The sequence below is a fragment of the Phoenix dactylifera genome, chromosome 12, assembly GCF_009389715.1.
Source record: "Phoenix dactylifera cultivar Barhee BC4 chromosome 12, palm_55x_up_171113_PBpolish2nd_filt_p, whole genome shotgun sequence".
NCBI lineage: Eukaryota > Viridiplantae > Streptophyta > Magnoliopsida > Arecales > Arecaceae > Phoenix > Phoenix dactylifera.
Genome location: NC_052403.1, coordinates 7,143,168 through 7,164,754, shown reverse-complemented (window position 1 = coordinate 7,164,754; position 21,587 = coordinate 7,143,168). Strand labels below are relative to the sequence as shown.

At 50.1% G+C, this 21,587-nt stretch overlaps 1 protein-coding gene across 1 annotated transcript in view; it reads right to left on the bottom strand.

Annotated features, from left to right (window-relative positions):
* LOC103697279 (pumilio homolog 2-like) overlaps positions 1 to 21,587 on the bottom strand; it is a 32,084-nt gene that overhangs the window by 3,789 nt on the left and 6,708 nt on the right. Inside the window, 8 exon segments of the mRNA XM_008779120.4 lie at positions 12,552 to 12,638; positions 12,640 to 12,747; positions 13,905 to 14,015; positions 14,130 to 14,342; positions 17,990 to 18,097; positions 18,195 to 18,336; positions 18,792 to 20,067; positions 20,206 to 20,293. Of these exon segments, the coding sequence (XP_008777342.2) occupies positions 12,552 to 12,638; positions 12,640 to 12,747; positions 13,905 to 14,015; positions 14,130 to 14,342; positions 17,990 to 18,097; positions 18,195 to 18,336; positions 18,792 to 20,067; positions 20,206 to 20,293 (2,133 nt within the window).

Below are 21,587 nucleotides of genomic sequence, written 5' to 3'. Positions count from 1 at the left end.
GACCTCCCGGTCCCGAGACAGATGAAGAAGATTCCTGGGAGGAGGCCCTCTCGGGCGTACTGTGAGTACCACCGGGACCACGGCCACGACACCGAAGACTGCTTCCAGCTTCGGGACGAGATCGAGGCTCTCATCCGCCGAGGGCGTCTCGGTCGATATGTGAACGACCGACGTCCCCCCGCAGACTCGCGTCCGGCCGACCCGGCCCCTCAGGAGCCTCGGGAGCAGAATCGACCCGTCGCGGGCGTGATCCACACTATCACTGGGGGCTGCCCCCGGCCCGAGAGGAACGCAGGGGGCTCGACTGAAGCGTCAGGGGCAGCCGTCGCGAAGAGGCAGAGGGTCGGTAATGTAATCACTTTTTGTGATGAAGATGTAAAGGGGGTTCAGACCCCCCACGATGACGCCATGGTGATCTCCCTCACTATGGCAAACTATGATGTAAGGCGTGTTCTTGTGGATAGTGGAAGCTCAGCTGATATTTTGTTTTACGAGGCCTTCCAAAAGATGAGCTTGTCCAGACAATTGTTGCACAAAACATCCACTCCCCTCATAGGATTCACTGGTGACGCTATCTCGGCCGAAGGTGTCGTTGAGCTGCTTGTGACTGCGGGCGTTGCACCCGCAGAAGCCACGGTGCGGCTCGGGTTCTTGGTCGTCCGTATTCCCTCGGCCTACAACGCTATCCTCGGACGACCCGGACTGAACGCCCTTCGCGCGGTGGTCTCTACGTACCACTTGCTCATGCGGTTCCCCACGGCGGCCGGGATTGGAGAGGTCCGAGGTGACCAACCGACCGCAAGGCAATGTTTCCTAACAACTCTCAAAGGGAAGAAGCCCGTAGAAGCCTTAAGCGTCGAGTCCCTCGACGCCAGAGACGAGGTGGCCTTGCGGCACGGGGAGCCGGCCGAGGGTGTGATCGAAGTTCCCCTCGAGGAAGGTCGCCCGGACAGGACGATCCGGGTCGGCGCCAATCTCGACCTGGGAGCTCGGGCCCGGTTGGTGGAATTCCTCCGAGCCAATGTCGATGTGTTTGCCTGGTCGGCGGCCGATGTACCTGGGATCGACCCGGAGGTCATTTCTCACGCCCTCAACGTCGACCCGACCCACCGACCGGTAAAACAGAAGAAGAGACACTGTGCCCCGGATCGGATCCGAGTGGTCGACCAGGAGGTAGACAAGCTCTTGGAGGCAGGATTCATAAGGGAGGTCAGCTACCCCGAATGGCTGGCAAATGTCGTACTTGTCCGGAAGGCGAGCGGAAAGTGGAGGATGTGCGTCGACTACACCGACCTGAACAAGGCATGCCCCAAGGATAGCTTTCCGCTTCCGCGGATAGACCAACTGGTCGACGCGACTTCCGGATATCAGCTGCTGTCTTTCATGGACGCCTTCTCCGGCTACAACCAGATAATGATGGCTCCACAGGACGAGGAGAAAACTGCCTTTATAACAGACCGGGGGCTGTACTGTTACAAGGTAATGCCCTTCGGTCTGAAGAATGCTGGCGCCACTTACCAGCGCCTCGTCAACAAAATCTTCAAAGAGCAAATCGGCCGGAACATGGAGGTGTACGTGGACGATATGCTGGTGAAGAGCCGCCATGCAGACCAGCACATCGCGGATCTGGAGGAGACTTTCGCCACCCTGCGGAAGTTTCGCATGAAGCTGAACCCAGCGAAGTGCGCCTTTGGCGCTTCGGCCGGGAGGTTCCTCGGTTTCATTGTCAACCAGCGGGGGATCGAAGCCAACCCGGACAAAATCAAGGCCATCCAAGATATGTCCCCTCCGACCAAAGTGAAGGAGGTTCAGGAGCTCGCTGGGAGGGTCGCCGCGCTCGGACGATTTGTGGCAAAATCGGCCGAACGCTGCCAACCTTTCTTCAAGGTGTTGAAACGCCCGAAAGACTTCCTCTGGACGGCCGAATGTCAAGCAGCATTCGACCAGCTCAAGGAATACTTGGCGTCTCCTCCCCTGCTGTCCAAGCCGCAAGAAGGGGAGATGCTCTACCTCTATCTGGCGGTCTCCCCAACCGCAGTCAGTGCGGTACTGGTTCGGAAAGAGGCAAAGCTCCAGAAGCCTGTGTACTACATCAGCCGGGTCCTACGGGATGCCGAGACGCGGTATACGAAGGCTGAAAAGATCGCCTTCGCGCTGCTGACCGCGACCAGGAGGCTTCGCCCCTATTTCCAGGCCCATTCTGTCACCCTCTTGACCGATCAACCGCTGCGGCAGATCCTCAGCAATCCTGAGAATGCGGGACGGCTGGTGAAGTGGGCAGTAGAACTTGGTGAGTTCGACATCCGCTACCAGCCCCGACCCGCCATCAAGGCCCAGGCGCTCGCGGATTTCCTCGCTGAGTGCACGGTGCAGGAGGCGGAACCTAGGTCGCCGGAAACACCCAGCCTCGACCTCCCGATTTGGACGCTTCACATCGATGGGTCGTCGAACCCCGAAGGTGGAGGGGCCGGGCTGGTCCTTACCAGTCCAGATGGAGTGATAGCCGAGTATGCCTTGAGGTTCGGATTTCCAGTGACCAACAACGAGGCGGAGTACGAGGCCCTAGTCACGGGACTCAAACTCGCCAAGGAGCTCGGCATCCGGCGCCTGAAGGTCTTCACCGACTCCCAGCTAGTGGTCGGGCAGGTCCGTGGGGAGTTCGAAGCCCGGAACCCGACCATGCAGAATTACGTCCGGAAGGTGCAAGCACTCATTCCCGACCTCGGCAGTGTCGACATCCAGCAGGTCCCAAGAAGTGAAAATGCCAGGGCCGACAGGTTGTCCCGCTTAGTGGCCGCAGACGCGCATAACTTGTCGAGGGCGATCTACCTGAAGACCCTGGATGCCCCGAGCATCGGCGAGGCTGGAGCGGTGATGGCGATTGATCCGGAGCCGTCTTGGATGGACCCGCTTGTCGCCTACCTCGCCGAAGGGATCCTCCCTGAAGACGAAGATCAAGCTCGGCGACTTGTTATGAAGTCCGCCCACTACGTACTCTATGAAGGGAGGCTGTATCGGACCTCGTTCACCACCCCCCTCTTAAAGTGCCTCCGCCCCTCGGAAGCGGCCTACGTCCTCGGCGAAGTCCACGAAGGCGTTTGCGGATCACACTTGGGGGCTAGGTCCTTGGCGCACAAGATCATGAGGCAAGGCTATTATTGGCCTACCTTGTTGGAGGACTCAAAGGATCATGTACGAAAATGCGACGCCTGCCAGCGCCACGCCAACGTCCAGAGAGTCCCTTCTGTCCCCTTGGCACCAATCACTGCACCCTGGCCCTTCGCCCAGTGGGCAAATGGATATCCTCGGACCATTCTCCGTCGCTTCAGCTCAGCGGAAATTTTTGATTGTTGCAATCGACTACTTCACCAAGTGGGTGGAGGCAGAGCCGCTAGCCACTATCACGGAGGCGCAAGTCCGGAAGTTCGTGAAGAAGAACATCATTGTCCGATTTGGGGTACCTCGGGTCCTCATCTCGGATAATGGCCGACAGTTCGACAACAAGCATTTCCGTGACTTCTGCGAGGAGTTCGGGATCGAGCATCGGTTCACATCTGTGTCGCATCCCCAAACCAACGGCGAGGCCGAGGTCACAAATCGGACAATCCTCCAAGGAATCAAAGCGCGAATCGGTCGGACGGGGGCAAGCTTGGGTCGAAGAACTCGAGAATGTCCTTTGGGCGTATCGGACCACGCATCGGACCCCTACCGGGGAGACGCCTTTCAGCCTAACCTATGGCATGGAAGCCGTTGTCCCCGTGGAGCTCGGACTCCCCTCACCTCGGGTGGCCGCGCACCGACCCGAGGCCAATTCGGAGCAACTCCGAGGGAACCTGGATCTCTTGGAAGAAGCGAGGGAAATGGCGCAGGTTCGGATGGCGATGTATCAGCGGAGGGTGGCCCGATATTACAACTCCAAGGTCCGACCGAAGCTTTTCAGAATCGGAGATCTGGTGCTAAGGCGAGCTAAAGAATCTCAACCTGCGGAAGGTGGGAAGCTAGCGCCAAATTGGGAAGGCCCGTATAGGGTTCGCTAGGTAAACCGACCTGGCTCCTACCAGTTGGAGGCCCTAGATGGTCGAGAAATTCCAAGGAGCTGGAATTCCGCTAACCTGCGGATGTATTACCAGTAGAACGACAATGCCAGAAAGACAGTTTAAAAATGTATAACACTTTTCATTTCAATAATTTCTGGTTACAACGGCGTGCTCGTGTGATTACAAGGAATTTCCAGAGGGAAATTAGGGTGTAAAGAAAGTAAAGAAGAGGTGGAGACTCCGAGGAGCTGGAGATCTGGGATCCCGAAACCTCCATCCGAAGCGGCTGCAATCCCACCGGAAGTGAGTGCCTCCAACCGGAGGCGCCATCGACGTCTCACGAAAAAGACGAAGAGCCAGCGCGGATGAAGAAGTAGACGAAGGAGAAGTCCACACTGCTCCTACCCAGGGGCGCCATCCACGCCTCACGAAAAAGACGAGGAGCCGCCGCAGACGAAGCTCCCGCTGCCTCCAGGGGAACGCCACCTCCAAGGGATATTCCGGTCCTCCCCAGTGTTAGGGGAGAGAAGGAATACAAGGGAGAAGAGCATATGGAGGCGCGGTCCCGGATCAAGCGCCTGGTGCGGAGCTCAATCGGGAGGCCGAACTTCAAGGATGGGAGACGTGATCCCGGATGAAACGCCTAGAGCGGAGTTCCGCCGGGGAGAACCTCCTTGTTGATCCCAGATGAAACGGCTAGTTGGCGGAAGTCGCGAAGGGCGCGCCTCCCGTTCCTTCGGTAGGGGTCTCTCAACCATGCGCCGGAGAGGAGGCCCACGATCCATGGCAACCTGAACAGCTCCGGCTTGGCAGGCTCCATCGCACCTGCACCTATATTTATAGCCAAACTGCGGCCCCCCGGTCGTTCCGATGCGGGTGGCTCCAATAAATGCGGGCGCATTGAATCCGGAGCCGATCCGGCTCTCGAGGCGTATCTTCCCGCGATTTCCTAAGCGTTATTCTCCTTAATCGCATTCTTTGTGCAGGACACTCCGGGTGGCCTGTACCCCTAGGTCCACATATCTCCGCTCGCGCCCAGGCCGCATCCGCCTCGAAGAACGCGCGTATCGCGGCCGCTTAACTGACACTCCTCGCAAGCAGCAACTGGCGATCCGATTTCCCAGGTAACCCCTCAATTAGCATTTAATGCCCACCTGGTGTTCCCCAGGCGACGCTTGGAGAGGAGGAGAAACACGATCGCAGCTGGCCACGGAGAAATCCCGTCGGGCGGCAAGCGACAGGCGCACGACCAGCGAGCGGAATTTTCCGAGGCTCGGCCCTCGGATGCCAGGCTAACCCGATGATCATCCCGGGAGCAGACTAGCCTGAAGTTCCGACCGGTCGCCTCGGCTTGCGCCAGCCTTGGCCGACCAACGAGCGGAATTTCCCGAGGCTCGGCCCTCGGATGCCAGGCTAACCCGATGATCATCCCGGGAGCAGACTAGCCTGAAGCCCCGACCGGTCGCCTCGGCTTGCGCCAGCCTTGGCCGACCAACGAGCGGAATTTCCCGAGGCTCGGCCCTCGGATGCCAGGCTAACCCGATGATCATCCCGGGAGCAGACTAGCCTGAAGCCCCGACCGGTCGCCTCGGCTTGCGCCAGCCTTGGCCGACCAACGAGCGGAATTTTCCGAGGCTCGGCCCTCGGATGCCAGGCTAACCCGATGATCATCCCGGGAGTAGACTAGCCTGAAGCCCCGACCGGTCGCCTCGGCTTGCGCCAGCCTTGGCCGACCAACGAGCGGAATTTCCCGAGGCTCGGCCCTCGGATGCCAGGCTAACCCGATGGTCATCCCGGGAGCAGACTAGCCTGAAGCCCCGACCGGTCGCCTCGGCTTGCGCCAGCCTTGGCCGACCAACGAGCGGAATCTCCCGAGGCTCGGCCCTCGGATGCCAGGCTAACCCGATGATCATCCCGGGAGCAGACTAGCCTGAAGCCCCGACCGGTCGCCTCGGCTTGCGCCAGCCTTGGCCGACCAACGAGCGGAATCTCCCGAGGCTCGGCCCTCGGATGCCAGGCTAACCCGATGATCATCCCGGGAGCAGACTAGCCTGAAGCCCCGACCGGTCGCCTCGGCTTGCGCCAGCCTTGGCCGACCAACGAGCGGAATCTCCCGAGGCTCGGCCCTCGGATGCCAGGCTAACCCGATGATCATCCCGGGAGCAGACTAGCCTGAAGCCCCGACCGGTCGCCTCGGCTTGCGCCAGCCTTGGCCGACCAACGAGCGGAATTTCCCGAGGCTCGGCCCTCGGATGCCAGGCTAACCCGATGATCATCCCGGGAGCAGACTAGCCTGAAGCCCCGACCGGTCGCCTCGGCTTGCGCCAGCCTTGGCCGACCAACGAGCGGAATTTCCCGAGGCTCGGCCCTCGGATGCCCGGCTAACCCGATGATCATCCCGGGAGCAGACTAGCCTGAAGCCCCGACCGGTCGCCTCGGCTTGCGCCAGCCTTGGCCGACCAACGAGCGAAATTTCCCGAGGCTCGGCCCTCGGATGCCAGGCTAACCCGATGGTCATCCCGGGAGCAGACTAGCCTGAAGCCCCGACCGGTCGCCTCGGCTTGCGCCAGCCTTGGCCGACCAACGAGCGGAATCTCCCGAGGCTCGGCCCTCGGATGCCAGGCTAACCCGATGATCATCCCGGGAGCAGACTAGCCTGAAGCCCCGACCGGTCGCCTCGGCTTGCGCCAGCCTTGGCCGACCAACGAGCGGAATTTCCTGAGGCCTAACCCTCGGATGCCTGGCTTAGCGCCGGAAGAAGTTCCTGAGGCCTAATCCTCGGATGCCTGGCCTAGCGCCGGAAGAAGTCCCTGAGGCCTAACCCTCGGATGCCTGGCCTAGCGCCGGAAGAATTCCCTGAGGCCTAACCCTCGGATGCCTGGCCTAGCGCCGGAAGAATTCCCTGAGGCCTAACCCTCGGATGCCTGGCCTAGCGCCGGAAGAAGTTCCTGAGGCCTAACCCTCGGATGCCTGGCTTAGCGCCGGAAGAAGTTCCTGAGGCCTAACCCTCGGATGCCTGGCTTAGCGCCGGAAGAATTCCCTGAGGCCTAACCCTCAGATACCTGGCCTAGCGCCAGAAGGAATTTCAAGAGTCGGGAGTCAGCGAGACGCTACCAAGAGTTAAAAAGAGGAAGGACGAAAGTGAAATGAAGAAACTCTATTTGCATTAACTTTCATTGTTTCAGGGCCGAGACCCATACAACTTAGCAAAACGCCAACACACAAAGAAAGAACAAAAATACAGAAAGTCAGCTTGGAGGAACCCCCGGGTCGGGAACGCCGGGCACGTCCGCAGGGGGTAGGGAGACGGTTGGAGAATCAGCAGGCAATGGCGCCGGAGGAGAGTCGAGAAGGGAGATCCCACTCAGGTCAATTTCGGGGTACTTAGCCGACACCCTTGCAGGCCTTCCTCGAAGCCTAAGACAAAGGAGTCGGACCCCGCGTCCGACATGTCACGGACGAACTCGTCAGACTGACGATAGGCCTGTACCGCCTCCGACATATCACGGGTGAACTCGGCGGACTGACGATAAGCCTGTACCGCTTGACGCCCGATCTCCGCACTCTTCTCGGCCAGCGCCGCCTCTGCCCGCTCCATAATCTGAGCCTTCGCCTCCAAGACCTTCGCCACAATCCGGTCATCCGCCTCGGAGGAGACCCTCAGCAGATCAGCCTGAGCCTCCTTGTGCTTCGCCTCGGCAGCAATGCGAGCAGCCTCAGCCTCCTCCAGGCGCGAATGAAGCTCCTGGTCGCTCGCGCGGAACTTCTCCAAGGCCGACTCCAATTCGCCCAGCTTGGCTTCAAGAGACCGGGTTTGGTTGCGGGCGTTGTCGGCTGACCGCTGGGCCTTCTCCCACCTCTCCCGGTAGTCGGCAGCCTTCCGGGACTGCTTCTCGGCCCGCTCCTCCGCCTTCTTGATCTCGCCCTCGAGACCCGAGGCAACCTTGAGTTGCTCCTGAGCCTCCAACAGTTGCTTCTCGAGGGTGACGAAGCCGAGTGCCCGCTCTTCGGCCACCTGGAGCCTCGTCTCGAGGTCCCTGGTCGTCCTCCCCGCCGCAGCCTGACCTCCCTCCTCTACTGCCTTCAGTTGGCTCTCGGCCCTCGCCAGAAGCCTCGCCTGTTCCTCGTAGCACTCCTCCAGCGGATCATGTACTGGGCGAGCTAAGAGATAAGAAAAACGAGGGCGTCAGGCGGGGATCAACAGAGCCTATAAATGATGAAAGCGACCAAAAGAACACTCACCGACATGAGACAGACGCAGCTGGCAGCCCCAACGTCAGGGACCCTCATCTCCCGGACCCGCCTGCGGTCCTTCTCCAGCAGCACCGTCTCGATGAGGTTTCGGGCGCCGGCGAAAGTGAAGGCCGACCCCGACTTCTCTCCGGAGTCGGACGGTGGTTCTGCAGCCTTACCCCTTACCCATCGCTTGGGGAAGAGTCATGCTGACCATGCTCGGGGCGGGGACCGCCCCTGGAATTGACAGGGTCCCGCTCGGCCGGGGCCTCGGCGCGTCCCTCCTCGTATCATCCGGAGCCGACCGAGTCGAAGGCTGGGCTGGGGACCGATCACGTCCGACCCGTCCATCTCGGGCGCGCCCGGGTGATGCCTCCGGAGAAACGGTAGTCTCGGCATCGGAGGGCTGATACAGCGTCAACTCCCGGTCCGCGCCCGCGGCGTCCCCCTGATCGGTGGGTCCGGACCCGTCTGTCGGCGTCGGAGTCGCCTGCCGGCGGGACTTCTTCGCCGGTGGGGCCCCCGCTCGGAGGAGCTCGTTTCTTCCTCCGGACTGCTTCCAGTAGGGACGTCCTACCAACAGCCGTTGCCTTGTCCGACCGCATGACGTCGTCGATCTCTGCAAAAAGGACGAGGAGGTCGGAGGTTGAGAAACTGAAGGAAAGAACGAGACGAAAGAGGAGAAAAGAGCTAAAAAAGAAATGGTGGCGGGCTCACGGTCAGCGGGGACCGAGCTCAGACCGACGTTCACCAAGGTATCCTCGGAAATAAGGCGAGCCACCGGGGGGAGCCGGCCCTCGGCAACCAACCCCTTCAAGACGGCGACGCCATCGGATTCCTCCCTCGACAACCTCGATAGGCCAATCGGGGACTTCATCGGCGTCTCCCAGGTTGCCCTGATTCCCCAAGAGGGATCTACGTCAATGAAAAAGAAACGCTCCTTCCAGCCGTGAATGGAGGAAGGAGCCTCCTTGACGAGGCCGCACCCTCGCCGCGCCGCAAAGCACCACCACCCTCTGTCCTGGGGGTGGTCGTTCAGGCCGTAGCATTCCCAAAAGACATTCAGGGTGGCGGGAACCTCGTGCATGCGGCAGAGAACCTGGAAGGCCGTCAGGGCGCGCCATGAGTTCGGCACCAGTTGCGTCGGCGCCACTCTAAACCCCGAAGCACCTGCACAACTAAGTCCGAGGGGGGAAAGCGGAACCCGGCCTGAAGAATGCCCTCATTGATGGCAACCTTCCCTGGAGGAGGATGGACATCCTCTCCTCAGGCCCCGGGAGCGTAACATTGCAGGCCTCGGGAAGGTGGTATCGAGCCACGAACCTATCTAGGTCTTCGGCGACCAGCTCCGACTTAATGCGGTCTGCTCTCACTTCGCCCATCCCTAATGGCCAGTGAATCTACGGTCAGGACGGAGTCAAGAAGGGGGAAAAGGACCGGAACGACTGGAGTACACTAATACAAAAGGAGAAAGTATGGAGAGCCTTAAATTGAAGAATGGGGCAACTCACCGGAAAAGAAGGAAGAACGGCTCCGAGAGCGTCAAAGGAGGAGCAAGCGAACGGTCCGACGGCAATGACGGCAGCGCAAAGGAGAAACTCGAAGATGTCTGTAAAGAGAAAGGCGGACGGAGGAGGGCCCCCGGTTAAATAGGCGAAAAGGTGGGTGACGCCTCGGTGACGCCAGAGGACGCCTGGCTGCCGAAGGGTCGCTCGCCGCCCCAAAGGCGAATCGACGCCATTAAGGAAGGATGTCCGCCGAAATCCTCAGACTGCCAGGTCAGCAACAACCGCCATACGCCATAAAGAAGGCGGGGAGCTCGAAGCGCGCGCGCCTCTCCGAGGGATGGCGGCAATCTCGAAGCATCACTCCCTTCACCCGTTCCCCTTCTGGTTCCCGGGCTCGGAAGTGGGGGGCTACTGTTACGGGGGAACTTAGCCACCATGCCCCACGTGGCCGGCACGCGCGCCCAGGAAGACTACGGCAGCCCCTTGATCCAGCAATCCGACCCCGAGTCGGACATCTTCGGCTCCGCAGCCCGACCCCGAGTCGGCAGCCCCTTGATCCAGCAATCCGACTCCGAGTCGGACATCTTCGGCTCCGCAGCCCGACCCCGAGTCGGCAGCCCCTTGATCCAGCAATCCGACCCCGAGTCGGACATCTTCGGCTCCGCAGCCCGACCCCGAGTCGGCAGCCCCTTGATCCAGCAATCCGACCCCGAGTCGGACATCTTCGGCTCCGCAGCCCGACCCCGAGTCGGCTGCCCCTTGATCCAGCAATCCGACCCCGAGTCGGACATCTTCATCTCCGCAGTCCGACCCCGAGTCGGACATCTCTCGACAACGACAGGCTATTCCCCAGAGGCACGCCGCAGCTCCTGCTCCACTACTCCCTACAACGGTTGTATCTGGCGCTGCTCCACGATCCCCTGTAACAGCTGTACAAGGCGGAGCTCCACTACGCCCCTGTCATGGCCGTACCCAGCGCTGCCCCCACGACGCCCTATAACGGCCGTGTCAGTGGCAGCTCCATCGTGCCCCACGATGACGAACCCCCTGAAAGACCCCCCCAGCATGGTATAATATGCGGCTGGGGGGAGAGGGGGGGTAAGCAAGAACTTCCAGTGCATTCTCTTACTTGCTACTATTATCTCTCCTTCTCCTCCAATCTCCTCTGACTTGATCGTCGGAGGGCCCCACTACCCCAGTGGTGGTGCGAGGCTTGCTTGCAGGTTTCCCGGTGGAAGGTGGAGCGCAATTCAACACCAACCAAGGCAAACTCAAACGGAACCCCGTTTACAACCGCCGTGCCAATCGTTCTCGGTTTGGACCACCAGCAACACTAACTAAGTTCAATAGGATGTTGTTGGCCTAAACTGTATTCACTAACACCACCACTTTATTAAAGCTTTATTCAAATGTCTAAATGCTTCTTCCAATCATTCAAAAATTTCAGATCCTTTGATCTGGAAAAGTTGTGAGAGAGTTAGTCATTTCCTATGAATAGATAACTATCTCCAAGTAGAGATATTCCTTGCTGTTGTTGATATGTTGTGCCAATCTTATTTAGTGAACTACAATCAGAGTTGGCTTCAGCAAACTATCTTGTATTGGACTCTGTACAGCATAATCACTCAAAAATCTTAGACTATTCGGACCAGCTAGTCTGTTCACAGTTCCAGATAAGTAACACACTACTATGATACTATCATGTTTTAATCCCACATGTCATGTGATCTATTTTCGTTTGTTTCTCATTTCCTGGGCACTTACAGCATCAACTGCAGTTCACCTCTAGCTCCCAAACTCTATAGTGCTGGACATGTTAATTTCTGCTAACTTTGCTAACTTTTCTCCCTTTTCTTTTTCCAGTTTAGCTACAGCATGGTTGGGCTAAAAGGCATTGTTCACACACTTCAACTTTATTTATCTTGTAGCACAGCATATGTTATAAATAATGAGAATGTCAAAATTGTTCAGTTTTCTAATACTGCAGAAGCATTTTTGTCAAGTTTAAAACATATAGAAATTCACGTATTTCACGAAAACGATAATGTAATATGCACAAGAGGGAGTTCGGGTTAATGCTCATATAGCGCAGCTTGCTACAGTGCAACAGAAAAGGACAGATTATAAAGTTTCCTGCTGCATTACTGAGAAATATAAAGAAAATTTCTCATTGCATGAGAAAATGTACAAAAAGTGATGCCATTAAAACTGCATCCACAATATACACTCAACACAAGGCAGACAATGGAACCCATACCTCACTTTTTCAGAAAAAATGGATAATGTTATACCCAAGGTATGCTGAACCGATACCGGAAGCCGTACTGGTCGACGACCGGATCGGTTCAGCTCGTTCGGTACCGTCTCGGTACCGGGCCCGTACTGGGAGAACCCAGCCGGAGCCGGAGAAGGAGAAGAGAAACAAGCGAGCGGGGAAGGAGGGAAAAGGCGAGCTGCGGACTCCCGTGGAGGGCCGCGGATGGGGGGGGGGCGCTGAAACAGCGGCCGCGGAAAAAAAAAATTGAAAATTTTTAAGTGAATTCCACAGCAGCTGCTTCTCCCTCCCGCCCCCACTCGCTTGATGTTTCTCCCTTTCTTCCCCGGCTCCGACGCGTACCGATTTCTACAGCAAAACCATACTGGTAAGCCACCGGACCGGTCTGATAAAGGCTGAACTGGCCCATACCCATAGTATGGGCCGGTTCAGCATACCATAGTTATACCTATGTTATAATTAGGTCATAACTCATAATAAATGGCACAAATAACCAACCTGGAGAGGCTCATTTTCATCAGTGGAACCAAGCATCTCATTTACCAAGAGTTGGCGTTCCTCAGGGCCACCAAAAGTCAGGCACTTTCTCAACGACATTTGAAGCAAATTTCTGTTGGCTCATCTGAACTATCTGTCCAGCTAATTTCTTGATAATGGCAGATCGCTCATGAGGTTTTCCATGCTCCAATACATGCTGTTACAATTCAAGCAACATAGAAGCAAGCAATCCATAATAGCACCCATTATAAACCATGAAGATGCCATAACATTACAGTCTGGTGAACCCTATATACTATGCTACAATGCAGTAGATATCAAAATAGAGAGAGACAGGAGAGAGAGATGAACAGATGCAAATAGATACCATGCAGATCCGAAAACACCACATATTCTAGGCAGAACAAATTTCAACAAGCAATGATGAAGCCAAGTTTGTAAACATTATAAGTTTGACAAGGCAAAGCAGCAGTGTTAAAGAATGCATCACATAAGGAGATTGGATATTTGGCAGTGGTGCAACATAACAGTGGTGCAACATAACAGGAGGTAATATCCAGTTTATATGTCAAAGTGTCTTTCTCTTTACATCATATAAGTAAAAAAAACAAAAGCATACCCTTTCTGCCTCCAACCAAGCTTGTGGGATCTCTTCAACAAAACGCTGAAGATTTAGAGTTAGATTGTTTAAATTCAGTCACTATACCATACTGCTAGACAACAAAACCCCATGTTTCAACTGTAGAGAATAGAATTTTGACCACTGGGGGAAAAAGTAAGACCATACCATTGGGTGTGACCCAACACAACCTATTCAATTAGTGAAAACTGTAGAAGGAGATCTTGGTCAATTATTGAAGCAGACTTTCAAAAATAATTGCCTCTTGCAAGAGGCTCATGGCAAATTCTTGGAGAAACCTCTGATACATAGGATTATGGCAGGATCCAAACTTAAATGGAAGTATCTATGTTAAGTTACATACAAGGACGTGTCTTTTGTAGCTCAACTTTTAACATGCAAGAATGTTGTTCGAATGCACTGCATACTTGCCTCATCAATGTTTGCAAATGATGGTAATATTAAAAAAAATGTCCTTTTGGTTTAGTTAAAAATGATTATCTTAGGAAGTCAAGAATGGTTGGAATTTCATTATAACTACTGATTTTACAAAAAACCTTACTATGCAAAATTTTAACAGAACAGAATTTAAATCCTAAATGGACATCAGGAATGTTCAGAAAATCTATTAATCATATAACACGAATGTAATGCACTTATCTTGTAACAGAAAGAAGCTAACAGATGAAATAGTGAGAAACTATGTATTGGAAAACTCCAAAGATACTACATACCTGGACAACATAATTGCCATACTGGTCTTGCGCCAACATGCAAACAGATCTCAAAATTTCATCCATCACAATTTGCTGGGTTGTAGGATCATCACAGTGCTCTAATACCCTCTGAGTAAGGAAAGCAAAATGCTGAGTCCATGAAGCAGTGACTAATATACACATTCAACTATTCAAGCATCAACGCAAGCAAGTATAAGAAAGTTTAAGAAAGATTTTCCGTACCTGTATCACACGACAACCATATGGATGAGTTGATAAAGTCACAACTTGATCATAGAAGGTTGAGATGATAAACTGAATTGCATCCTGTGGGACACACTCAATACATTTTTGAATAACATGGTTCCCATTTTGATCACGTACACAGCGCATGATATGGCCATCAAGCTCTGTAACCATTTTTGTCTTCTGGTCCAAATCAACAACCTCTATTGCCTGCAGCAATTGTATGCACATAGAGTTGACTTGCACCATGAGAATTACATTGAGCCATCAATGTGCATTATAATGTAAATCTATACATTTAATTCAAGTAGGATCAAAAGGAACATCATTGGATAAATATGATAAGTACAATGTATCAGAATACTTAAGGCCTTCTTCTGGGTCAATTTGTCAAAACACAACTGTAGGCTCAGTTGATATTTTTAGAACCTTCCAGAAACATGAGCACCATCTCCAAATAATAACTAATTGCATTATTCTTTAGCAAGCAAGAAGCTAAGAGAATGAGGGGAGAATGACAAGCCAATAAAATTAAGGTTAGCCGAACCGGTGCCGAGACCCATACCGGTCAACTACCGGTTCGGTATGGGGTGAATTAGGTGATTCATCCCGGTTCGGCAGACCATAAATTCAAACCTTTTGGAAAGAGGGGGACGAACCAATTCCGCTCCAAACCGAGCGGTTCGCACCGGTTCCGCTCCGAACCGAGCGGTTCGCACCGATTCCGCTTCGAACCACCTGGTTCAAAGCAATTCACTGTATTTTCCAGTTCCACTCCGAACCGAGCGGTTCGCACCGATGCCGCTCCGAACCATCTGGTTCAAAGCAATTCACTGTATTTTCCAGTTCCGCTCCGAACCGAGCGGTTCGCACCAATTCCGCTCCGAACCACCTGGTTCAAAGCAATTCACTGTATTTTCTGAAAATACCGGCCGAACCGTGCTGGTTCCGCACCAGTTCGGTTCAGTACGGTGTAAACCGAACAGTTCAGCCCAATTCGGCAGACCATGAATAAAATAGTATCTATTGGACTTAATATCTGAGTAGCACACTAGAGAAAACAAGGACCTAATGGGGCATTTCCGAATGCCATTACTTATATACCAAGAAACTTGTAATGATGGAACATATAGCATGGGAAATACTAAACTCTTAGCAAATAAACAAGTATGAAATAGTCATGATGTTAATTGTGTGGGTGTGCTTAGAAAGGATGTGCTGGATAAGACACATCCAAGACTGGACCTTGATGTCAGCAGCCAAACATGTTTTACGTCTTACAAACAATTAGAACTTCATGGTGAAATCAGCAGCCAAACATGTCTTTGTAGTCTAAATTCCAAGCTTCCTTTTCCAAATGAAATTGATGCTTTGACTATGAATATAATGGAAAAAGGTTCCTAATATAGAAAATCCCGTACCTGAAGATAGTAATCATATTCTACATATACCCATGCAAAAATCTATATAGGAGCCTATTTTTAAAGCATCATGCTGATGAATTTTAACTAAAATTAGACCCTAACATAGCCTTAGAGCACTCCAATGCCCAGCAGAAAAGTCAACATATACAATATTTCAAGAAAATCATTTATAATTCACCATATTTATCTTCTCCATCACCACTCAAATACCTGAGATCCAGATTTCCAGCCTAACCCTGATTGAGTTTACCCACAGTCCATCTTCATAAGTTGCCCATCAGCAAGTAAAAGTTCTTCTTAACTCCCATCTCTGCCCCGCAAGCACACAAGAGTCCAAGACATGCTCCTTAAAGCACCTTTCTATTTCTGACAGAACTGTCTCTAATCACTTATTTCCGATTTCCATGGAATAGATTGATCTCTTATAAGGATACTTACATATTTTTATGAATCCAAAAGATCTGCTTGCTAGGTTCAGAGAGTAGGGAATAACAGGGGTGAAATTTCTATTTTGATTTTCTAAATGCATGTCTTGTCCAAGGAGTTCTGTACAAGTCATGCTTAATGGATTAGTTTGTTTTCTAAAAGTAGCTAAGCTGAAAATCTGAACAGGTGGGCCATATATTAGTAACAGTTTTCCGAAATATGGCATGGCAATAGCTAAAGAAAACTTGAAGAATCTCTGTGATAAGAACTGCATGAAGCCATCTGTTGACTTGGCACGTTATAAATGGGCAGAATTTTCATGATGAGGAATTTTCAAGTTGTATGCTAGGCAGCATTGCTCTATTTACATTATTTCTGATCAATTGAGAATACTAAGAGCAGCACTAAAAAATGGCAAAAATCGACAAGTACTTATGAACCAAGGATTCAAGTTTGTTTTTAAATCAATTCAATAATTTCTTTACAATTTTGGTTGGTCTAATCTGACAAAAAATCATTACAAAAGGGTAGTTCTTGATCATAGTTTGGTCCCTTTCAACAGATAAAGTAGCACAGATACTCTGCCTGCCTATCCTTAAAATATTGGCACCCTCGTTCAGTTGGTCTTGGCCAATTCAAGAATTTTGATGGATTCCTTTAAGCATGCATAACTTAAGATAGTTGCATAGAGTACATAATTACATTTTACAACATCATATTTCATAACAATGCCAATTGTTAGTAGTTTTACGTACTCTAGGGCTCAAGTCTTCTATTGGTTTTGTTAATTTATCCTCACAATTGAATGAGCATGTTATTTTAATCGATGGGTAGACAACTTCCAGGGACACCAAAAAGTTTCTTTTACCCAGCTCAGTATGGTAGGTGCAGTTAATTTCTTCAAGTGTTGCAACAGTGCGCTTTCTATGAGAACAATGGTTTGTTCGCTTATTGACAAAAAACATCAAAATTCTCAATGATTCTCATGAGAGCATCATTAACGGGTGCTCTAGTCTTCTTTCTGAAAAATGACTTGACATTGACTTGATCTGAGATTATTTGGGATGGCGTCAAAGGTGTACAGCTGAAGGAGGAGAATTGGTCCTATGATCAGGCAACTCTAGTTGCAAAGATAATTTTCAGTCATTCTCCTATTGCAATAGCCAGGAGAGCTGTTGGCATGAATCTTACCAGTTTACATTGCGATGACAACAGCAGGTAAAAAATAAACGTATCTCAATTACGCCAATCCACTTGGAAGGAAGGGTAACAAGAGAAAGGACATGCGAGGAATCTGATCTAGGCATTGTCACATTCCAGGTTACGGCTGGAAAGTGAAATGAAGAAGCAATCTTACAGTAAATTCCTTATGGTGGCTTTTACAGATAAACAGTCCTATCAGATTGTAGATGCATATTCATTCCATTTAGGACAATAATTTCAGTCAAACAGCTGCTGGAAATGGTTCTAAACAGTGATCACAAGAAATCAGGAGGAGAAACCAGCCATGAGGATAAGCAGGTTGAAACATGAAAGCAGAGAAGAAGAAAGCAATTTGCTTTTGATTTTTCTTTTTTTTACCTTTTCGGAGGCAAGGCTGTATAAAGGGTTAAGAGGAAAGATAATAATGAGTGTGAAAAAGAAATTCTCTCTCTCTTAACAGGTGTAGAAGATTGTTCAAAGATGAGGACAGTCACAACAAAGGGATGTTCCTAGGAGAAAAGGTCATACAGTTAGCAGCAGTTTATAGAACTTATCTAGGACATACGTCCATTAGGCAGTAATGTGAAGTATGTGAACCAATTAAAGGAACAACCATCAGTACCATTTATATGAAACAAAAGTAAATTCTTACAAGCTTCAACTTGATTATAAGAGTAGCAAAAAGCAAGACACTTTATGGCACAACCAAAAAACCAACCAGAGTAAACAGGATCATGTTCTGAAAAAGAGAGGTGATATAGCATTACTCATTTTCACTGATGATATCCATTGAGTTAAAGATACCTTCTGGATTACTCGACAGCCATACATCTGAAGGCTAAGAGCCAACACATGCCCATTAAGCTGGCTAGCCAATTCCCTTCTCTGAACTGCACTCCCATGCTCAAAAAACTAAAATAAAGGCAAATTATAAGCTTTTCTTGAAAAAATCACCTCAAGGGTAACAAAAAATAGCAGTAGAGAATCTAATTGCAGAGGTAGGGATTACCTTTTGGACCACATAATTTCCAAACACATCTGTCATCAATGAAAGTGCATGAGGCATGATTTCTTCAAAAACCATGTTCTTCTCTTCGGTTGTTGCTGTTTCAAGTTTCTGTTGTATGAAACGGCTTCCATACTGGTCCGCACTGGACACAACAAATAAAGCTGTTTAGGTGTAGAAAATGCATTGATGAGTATCAAGCATTACAGAAGATACAGAAGCAGAATCCCTAGATCATAGGGTAGCAACTGAAGCAGTAGATGGTAAACCTTAATTTGCATTCAGGATCGCATGGTAACAGGCAATAAGCTAACTCTATCAGGATATATCGGCGATCCAGCTCTGGTTGCCTAAATAACAAAATGACATGCACGTTTTCATGTACATTTGCATACAAACTTTTTGCTTTCTAAGATACATATGTACCACATTGCAGTGTAAAGCAAGTATGGCATCCAAGCTATTAGGTTCTGCATATGATTCTAAAACATTGTGGAAAAAGAACATGGTGTTGTCTAATAAGTATCAATGATGATATCATCCAAAATGACAAAGAGAACAACATCAAGATGCCAAGATCCGGATGCAAGTTGGGAATACCTGAACTCAACCACATGGCCAGCAATTTCAGCAAGCTCAAAACATCTAGCCTTGTTGCTCTTGAACTCGTTCAAAAGTGAGGACAGAAAATTTTCATCCATGTTGCCAGCTGGATCACAATGCCATGGGCCCATGACACTTCCAGTTAAATTTCTCAATCCTGAAGGGAATTGCATGTTGCGCTCACCGTGCCTAAGAGGACTGCCAGGTCCAACTGGAGAAGCAATAGGACTTGCTAAAGGGTTTCCTGGATATGCCATGCCAAGGCCAAAAGCAGGATTTCCATAGAAACCTTGAGCTCCAGATTTACCCAGAAGTGGCATCCCATACTGTTTCTGCGGTTGAAGCAATGCCCCTACATAAGCTTTCTGCAATCCAAGTAAGTCCATATAAGAATTGCCAACAAAACCTGTTTCCACAGAAGGATTGTTACGGCTCGCTGCAACTTGTGCTGTATACTCAGCTGCCTTCAAATATTGAATATAAAGCGGGTCAGCAAGGGGCGACTGAAGAGATGCTGCTGTCTGATTACCAATTTGACCAAGATTCTGCAACTCTGCATGACTAGTTAAATGTGGTGGTGCAAATATCCCACCTCCTAAGGCTCTGGAGTCCGTACCAAGAGATACAGATGCAGCAGCAGCAGCATTTTCAAACAAAGAAGGCAAATTTCCTGTGCCAATATGATTTACAGTCATTGATGGTAGCACAGGATTGGCAGAGAACCCACTCGATCCATAACTTGTAAATGCTGTATCCACACAATCAAGATTCTGAGATTGTGAAGGTGAACCACCGGCGAGTCTATGTGGTTCGGCAGATGCATTTGTCCTTGGAACCGAATTCCTCAGGTCAATTTGACCTGCACAACTCCTGGCTGAATCAGCATATGAAGACTTAGAAGACTGTGGAATAGAGGATATATGTAAATATTCTGGATCAGAACTTTTGAGGAACGTATATTGCTTAATATGGTTTTGGCCACTTTGTGAATCAAAGAGATAACTCTGGTGATTGTCCGTTCCTCTTTGAAGCTTCAAATGTGAAATATTGTCATTGTCTATTGCAGCAGCAGATGACAAGCTTATGCCTGATAAAGCAGCTATAAGATCATCAGATTCAGCTATACCAGAGGAGACACCGTTGAAGGAAGATGAGCCATTGTTATGTTTCTTATCATTGGCACTAAGCCTCACACCCACTGGTGGAAGGCAAGGACTGCGAGCCCTTGCCACCACATGAGGATCAGGAGTGGTGCTTCTTGCCAGGGATGAACCTGAAACAGAAGCAGAGTTATGAGATGCCAATGCACCAACATTCTGAAGTCTGGGGACACTTTGGGCATATCCACCAGATTGTTGCCCATCCAAATATGCATTTTTTTTATGTAGAGCAAGATAAGACTCAGCAGCACCTAACGGTTCGACAGCATCAATAAGTGCTATGCGACTTGCTGGGCAAGATGAATGGCCTGACATGGAAGTCCCATGGCCAAGGTCATCCTGTAATAAATGATAGACAAATCTCATCAAGGTTTTGCGGCATATTACCAAAACCAAAATTATGAAAATATTGTAAAGGCAGATATCTGTAAGTTAAAAATGGGCATGAAACTTTAAACAATCCCAAAGATCTTATGAGTGGGAGATGAATGAGCACTTCTTAATGCTTTTAACTTGATCAAAGTAAGGCAACTGACAGAGTAGACACGATGCATACGTATGAGAAACCAGGATTGATGCTGGCAAACTAATGGCTTAGAATTTATCCTTTTCATCATCATCCATATGCAATCCTAAATGGGCAAAATTATGAGCCAATAATGCACTTATATTAAAGGCAAATGCCGGGCAAGCAACAATGGCTGTGGGTGATTGTGTACAATTGAGAACAAAATAATTCACATCTATGCATTGCAGAAGTTGAATAATTGCATTCAACAGCCTTAGTCAAATACGATACCCAATCATTTGAAAGTCCAGATTAAAAAAATAAGAAAGAGAAAGAGAGCTTTTTTCTAACATAATATTGCCATTGTTCCAGATTTGGAATACATATCACGAGACTAGATAGGATTCACAACTAAAGTCATGACTACCACAGACAAAATAGTTGTCTTGAAGCTCTAAGTTACGGTAATGGTGCTCTCAGAAATTCTAAGCTTAGGTAACATATGTCTGTAGACTAAATCATGCTCAAATTAAAGTTATATGTGTTCATCATCACCCCATTTATTGTTCTCTTGTCAATTCCCACTCCATTGGTTAACTTTAAATTCGCAAAATTGGCAAGAGCAGAGAACCATATAGACCATATTAATTTTTTTCTTTGTTCGCCATCATTCTACATCAATTATTAGGAGGGCATGGATAATAACCAAAAGCCCAAGCTCCCATACATAACCTTCAAATCTAGCAATACACCATTCAAGATTCCCTTGTTTTATCTTTTAGACTAGATGAAGGACAGAGTAATTCCTCCAAGGTCACATCCCGCAAATCACTTAAGAGATAATATAGTCACATCTGGTTTAAATGGGGTATTAAAATTGTGGGATGGACTTCTCCTTGAAGAGGATCTGAAAACTGTCCCTTTGTCATGTGATGTAACATTGAGTTATATAAGTAATGGTGGGTAGCCCTTATAATTGTTCAGTTCATAGCTGGAAGGCTGTAAATGAAGAGGAATATTCATTCAAAAAAAAGGTCCTCTCCCATTTAGATGAAGAATGTTATATATGGATCTGTGTCGCAGTAATACAAAGTACAGAAGGGAGTTATATAGAAAGATAACACA